The sequence below is a fragment of the Saprolegnia diclina genome (assembly GCF_000281045.1).
Source record: "Saprolegnia diclina VS20 unplaced genomic scaffold supercont1.18, whole genome shotgun sequence".
Taxonomy (NCBI): domain Eukaryota; phylum Oomycota; class Saprolegniomycetes; order Saprolegniales; family Saprolegniaceae; genus Saprolegnia; species Saprolegnia diclina.
The window spans coordinates 594,246-600,245 of record NW_008246085.1 but is presented as its reverse complement, the minus strand read 5'-3'; the positions used below and the strand labels follow the sequence as shown (position 1 = coordinate 600,245).

At 62.0% G+C, this 6,000-nt stretch overlaps 2 protein-coding genes across 3 annotated transcripts; one reads left to right on the top strand and one right to left on the bottom strand.

The window, feature by feature from the left end:
- Positions 1-56: 56 nt before the first annotated feature.
- SDRG_06730 (hypothetical protein) lies at positions 57-1,595 on the top strand (the record flags this gene model as incomplete). Its single annotated transcript, XM_008612529.1, has 1 exon — positions 57-1,595. One exon carries the CDS (start codon positions 57-59, stop codon positions 1,593-1,595), a length of 1,539 nt encoding a protein of 512 aa, XP_008610751.1.
- Positions 1,557-5,137, bottom strand: SDRG_06729 (the record flags this gene model as incomplete). Of its 2 annotated transcripts, XM_008612527.1 has the most annotated exons (4): positions 4,931-5,085; positions 4,586-4,877; positions 4,427-4,546; positions 1,869-4,385 (listed from the first exon to the last, which is right to left on the bottom strand). In XM_008612527.1, the coding sequence occupies exons 1-4, from the start codon at positions 5,083-5,085 to the stop codon at positions 1,869-1,871; spliced, it is 3,084 nt and encodes a 1,027-aa protein (XP_008610749.1). The 2 variants fall into 2 exon arrangements, with proteins under 2 accessions (XP_008610750.1, XP_008610749.1); XM_008612528.1 differs by having other exon boundaries at positions 1,557-4,385; positions 4,427-4,877; positions 4,931-5,137.
- Between the last annotated feature and the right edge of the window lie 863 nt (positions 5,138-6,000).

The window sequence follows — 6,000 nt, the reverse complement described above, 5'->3', positions numbered from 1 at the left end:
CTCGGACGCTGCTTTTACCAGTGACCTCATTTTCAACCGTACACTGCTCTACCACGATGATGACGACGCCCACCCCGATGCTTGGCTTCCTTGCGCTCTACATTCCGCGCACGAGTGCCAAATCCCAGCGCTACCTCGCCGCTGGCTTCCTCACGGCCATGCTCGTCCGCACCCTCGGGATGCGCCGCGTGCTTCTCGGCCTCCGCCCTCTTGCCTACAAGCTCTTGACAACTACCAAGGCAGCGTACGACACCCAGCTTCGTCCGTTGCCTGACAATGTCGAGACCATCCCGGCGCTGCAGACGACAGTCGCCACCCAAGACACGACCATTGCCCACCTCACGACCAACGTCGCCGACCTCCACGAAGCCGCGCGGGTCCAGCGCGTCACTGCTACCGAGATCAGCGCCGACCTCAAGGTCCAAGTACACAATTTGAAGATTCGACTCCACCGCACGACCGAGTGCGCGGCCCAAAGCACCAAGGCGCTGCATACCGTCGTTGCCTCCAAAGACGCAACGCTTGCCGCCAGAGACAATACGATCACCGAGCTCCGAGCCCAAGTCGCTGCGCTGCACGAAGCCGCTCGGGTCCAGCGTGTGACGGCTACAACCATCAGCGCCGACCTCAAGGTCGAGCTCCACAATACCAAGATCCAGCTGCACCGCACCGAGGAGCGCGCGCGGCGCGACCTGACCGAGCTCCGCACCGCGTTCAGCACGCTTCAGCAAGAGCACCGCGCACTTGACATAGTAGCGACCTCGACCGCCGCCGTGTCTACAATACGACTGGCCCACGCCCAACAAGACAACGTGGCGGTCAAGGGTCTCGCTGCAGCGGCCATTGCAACACTTGCCGACTGCCGACGAAAGCACCAACTGGAGATGGAAGCGGTCGCATCGGCCGCCAAACGCACTCAGATCCAGTTGTTTCAGTGCAAGCGGGTCCTTGCAGCGGTCGTCGACGAGGCTGTCATGGCTCAGAACGCGCTCCGTCAAGTCACTGCCGAGCGCGACACGATGGCTGCCGCCAACGACCAACTCGTCTCCGAGCTGCGAGCGACCAAAACGCGGGTAGCAGCACTGGACGCCTCGTCGATGGCCGCTTTGGAGCGCGAGCACCAAGCTCGTCTAGACATGAACCGGACGATGGACGAGCAGCGCACCGTCCATCACGAGCGACTGCAAGCAGCGAGAACGCAGCACGAAGCGCTCGAAAACTCAATGCGAACCATGGCAAACCGGCACGCTGCGCGTCTCGCAGAAGCCGCCGCGCACCTCGACGACGCCGACGTTTTGCGTGCAAGAGCGCACGCAGCAAGAATATCGCAGCTTCTCATCCGCGACGTCCAGCAGCGCAAGCTGCAAGGCCAGATCCGGACGCTGCAGATCGCTCTCGACACCGCCAACGCGAACCGCCAAGCCGACGTTCAAGCCCACGCGGTGGCCACCAGCGTCCTTGAATCAAGACACGAGCACGAGGTCCGGGTGCGAAGCCAGGAGTATGCGGCCAGGATGCTGCAGCGCGACCGGCGCATCCGCGACCTCGAGGCGACGCGCGGGTTAGGGAGTATATTTAGGAAAAAGAAGCGTTAGAGACGATAGATAGGTACTAGTAGTCAGTAGTTAGTCGTTTAGTTGGTGAGATAGTTGTGAATAGTTGTCATGGCAATAGAAGAAACTACGAAAGGAACTTGCAACTTTCTCATAGCCGGCAAAGCCTGCCAAACAGCGGCCCCTTTACAAGTGGGAGATCAAGGACCCAGCGCCGCGTCGCTGGACCAAGCTCGTGCCGTCCCGCGGTGCGTGCCTTTGCAAGTTGTTTCGTTGGATTCAGCGGACGAGAGAGCTGCTGGTCAAAGGAAGCGTCTATCGATTGGGAGGTCGAAGGCGTCGGGCAGTTACGAGTGGGGACTTGCTCGGTGGCGCGACGGATCGGCGCTGGTTGACCGACATGACGCGCTCGGGACTGCGAATATCCTCGGACCGGTCGACAACAGGACTACAAGGTGCGGCCAGCGACCCAATTGTATGGCGCTTTCCGGGCACGCGTGTGCGACACCGGCGGCCTTGCTGCGACGTGCCCAAGACGGGTGCGGTGACGGCCAACGGCAGAGGCCGACCCGTCACCGGTCGCGCGGGAAGAGCTCTCTTGGGCGCACTGTAGTAGTTGCCGCGCACTTGTCGCTCCATCTCGACGTCACCATCCACCGCAATAAGGCGCAGCACGTGGTCCATGACAGGCGAAAGGTGTCGTAGACGCTGGGACCAACTCGCGCTCTCGTTGCCTGGAAACTGGTACGCGTGGTGCGCGTACGTGATGTTTTGGGGCTCTATCTGCCGCTGGAGCTTCTCGTGCTCGGCCATGGCAGCGACGAGGCCAAAGCTCTGGCGTATGTCCTCGTAGACCTCGTCCACGTAGCTATGGCCACTGGCAAAGAGCCGAAACCCATCGAGCGCGGTGTGTGGGTTCGAGACAAAGACGCCGTCGACGCGGAGGCATTGACACTTGATGTGCTCCTTCACGAGCGAGAGCGACGTCGGGTACGGGTCGTTCAGGTCCACGTACACGTGAACACCCGCGCGGTGGTAGATTTGCGCGATCGAGTCGTTATTCTCATCGGGCAAGAGCACAGGATGGGACTTGGGAATCAAAATCGCGTCGGCAAAGTGCGCAATGGCCAACGCGTCGTGCTGCAACGTCATGCGAAGCGGCGTCGCGATCGAGCGCGGCACGACGAGCACCGTCCGCCAGCGCGGGTGCAGCTTGTGCAACGTGGACAAAAAGGGCATGTCGCGCGAGACAACGTGGATTGCATCGTCCATATCGGCGTGCAGCACCCGCAGCGCGCCACGGAGGATCGTGTAGAGCTCGTCGATATGGTCGCGGTCGTGGGCGCTGAACGTGGATTCGTTTTCTTCGGGAAACGTAAACGCAATCTCGAGCGGCGACGTTCGCTGCGCAGTGTGGAGGCGCGCGAGGAACTGGAGTACCGTGGTAAGCGTCTGGAGACGGTTGCTCTCGCTAGCGCCCGCGTACCCGCCCCGACCGCGCGGCGACTTGAGCCCACTCGCGTTGGGAAAAGCATGGAGGATCGTGAGCGCCTTGAGCTCGGCGAGCGAGAGATCACTGACCGCGACGCGCGGTGGATGCGCGCGCACGTAGGACGGAAAGATGGCCGCCAAGTCGGTCAACGCCTCGAGATGCGTCGAGCCAAAGACGATCGGGTGCTTGTCGGCCGAGAGGCAGATCGGCAGCACGACGACATCGACGTTCTCGCTGAACGCAAACGCGAGGTACTCGTTCGTGTCGGATAAGAACTCGAGCATCGGGTCGCACGATTTGTGCGCAAAGATCCGCATGCGTCGCAGAGGCAGCCGCCGCGAGAGGACGGTCTCGGGTCCATCGACGGCTTTTTGCGCAGCGAGGTAGTGCTGTACGAGCTTGCGCGCAACGAGCGCATCGCCGCGGGGCCACGCGCATTCGGGGACCGCGTCCGTCGCAGGCGCGTGGAGGTACCGGGCGAGCATATGCAGTATGAACGTGCCGCACTCGGGGTGTCCGTCGAACGAGAGCGCGGTTTTGGTCTTGAATTTGGTCACATACGCCGGTCCGGGCGTGCTCGTGGCGACTTTGGCGCTGGGCACACACGTCACAAGGTCGCCGTGGAGCGCAGGAATGGCGTACACCACGGTTTTGACCGACTGCTGCGACAATACCTTTTCTTCCAGCACATTCCAGTCGAGTCGAGACGGGGAAACGCGGGCGACGTCGCCGCCGAGCGCTTTGGCGAGGATGCTATGGCCGCGCCCGAGCGCCCCGACGCGCCGATGGCGGCTCACGAGGTGCGCAAGGAAGCCAACGACCGATCGGTGCCAGAGCGGCAACGAGTCGTCGTCGTGCCCAGGACCGCCGCAGACCAAGTAGCCGTGGGCCCACTCGTCGAGCGCGACGGTTGGAAACTCGAGCTGCCCCACGTCAAAGACCCGCCACTCGAAATGGACGCCAATCGTCGCGCCCTCGCGCGCAAAGTACCGCTGGTACAGCGCGCTGAATTGCGCGCCAAACGGGTTGGGACAGAGGAGCATGCAGAGGCGGAGCACGGGCCCGCCGTCGCTGGCCACGAGGTCGGGCGTCGATGCCGCGAGCGACTGCATTTCCACGGCCCACATGGCATGGAGCGTTGCAACGTGCAGTGTGCGCTCGACAAAGAGCTTGGCCGCGAGGTACGTGGGCGGCCGATCGACGTCGTCGTCGTCCGCTTCATCGGTAGCCGCGCTCTTGGCACGCCGCAGTCGGCTCGCGTGGTCGCGCCGCAGCGCCAAACTCACGAGGTACTCCCACCGGTGTTGAATGTTTTCGAGGCGATGACGCTCGGCGTGCACCTACTTTGACGTGTGCGACTCGCGTCGTAGTCTCGTCGCACCTCGCGGCGTCGGCGCAGCGCCGTGACCTTTTGCTGCTGGGCGGCGGCGAGAGCTTCTTGGCGGCGGGCCTCTCTCGACTCTGCCACGCGTTTGTCCAGCACAGCTTTGTACTGCGCAATCTACATTTGCTATGCTACAGTCCGTCACGGGATGCGTACTTGGAGCGTCAATAGGTCGTCGTCCACCTCGGGCGCCGACGCGTCGTCAAGGTCGAGGTACGGATAAATTTCCGGCGGCTCAAAGCGGGCTGGATGGTCGATGGCCCGGAACTTGACGTGCAGCCATTTGCGCTGAATGTCGGAGGCCCGTGCTTGCAGACCGGCCTGCACCACGCGCCGGGCCTCGTTGTGCGCAACGTACGCCGCCAAGAGCGTCACGCTCTGGTCACCGTCGCTCAGGTGGCGGATCGCGCGGTTCGCGAGCACATGCGTCTCGGTCGAGATGCGCCGACTAGCATTGCAAGTAGCCAGTGATTCTGGATTTCTGATCGGCGAATGCAATACCTGACGTCGATGGACGCCGCGACGCGCAGGGCGTCGGCGACGACGTGGGTGGCACCGCCACGAAGAGAAGGCGGGAGCTGCGCGTTCGTAATCTCATAGGCCGCGAACACGTGGGCATCGGGCGACGTCGTCTCCTCCGCGAGCTCGTCGAGCATGTCGGCGGACGGGCCAGTTACACCCGTTTCGGCTCAGTGGCTTCAATCCGGCACGGCAATCTGGCCAATCAGAGCGCTTTGGCGCACGGCCCCTAGTTTATGCACACGTCTGCGGAGTAGCAAGGCTGTGGACGAAGAAGCGGTATACAGTTTTGAAGCTCCAAGGTGATGGCGGCAGCGCGCAAGTCCGGATGCAACTGACCTCCAGAGAAGAACGCGATGGCCACCGCACACTATATTGGTACGGCAAAGTGCAAACAGCCCATCACGTGCATGTCGTTTGGCATATCGCAGAGATGGCCGACCTTTGGGTAATCTTGTGTGGCGTCGCACTTTTGTTCAAGAAGCACCAACATTCCAATGCGCAGTAGCTCGCACGCGACGACGACTCGTCTTCAGAGCTCAAGGAGGATCGGCACGTTGCGGTGGTGCTGCCGATGTCACGCGAGACAGTAGTGACACGGGGGCGCACCGCGCATGGGCGACCGGCGGCGGGGCGTAGAAGCGCCACACCCAACTCCACATTCCCATCTTGCACTGGAGAAACGCCTGTTCACTGTGAGGGTGCCCAGTAATCGGCCCCACACAGTTGCACACAAGGCGACGTGGCCGAGGGCGGAAATTTTGGCGCCCACCGTGGCGCGATGGAGACGCGACTGCGTTGGAGCCGCTTGTGTTCGACGTCCCTGAAGCACGTGACCAGGTGGCGAGACGATACAGTGTATGTCTCTGAAGCGAAGAACGGGTTTTGTATCGCGTGTCGTGGGACATGTGTAATGCTATATACATTTTATTCGCTTCGAAATTGTAGGTCGGCACCAAAGGTCCCACGTGGTGCGCAATTAAATTACACTGGAATGTGTGGCGGAGGACCGAGTCGTTTTATTCGGATCGCATCCGGACGCCGTATACAAA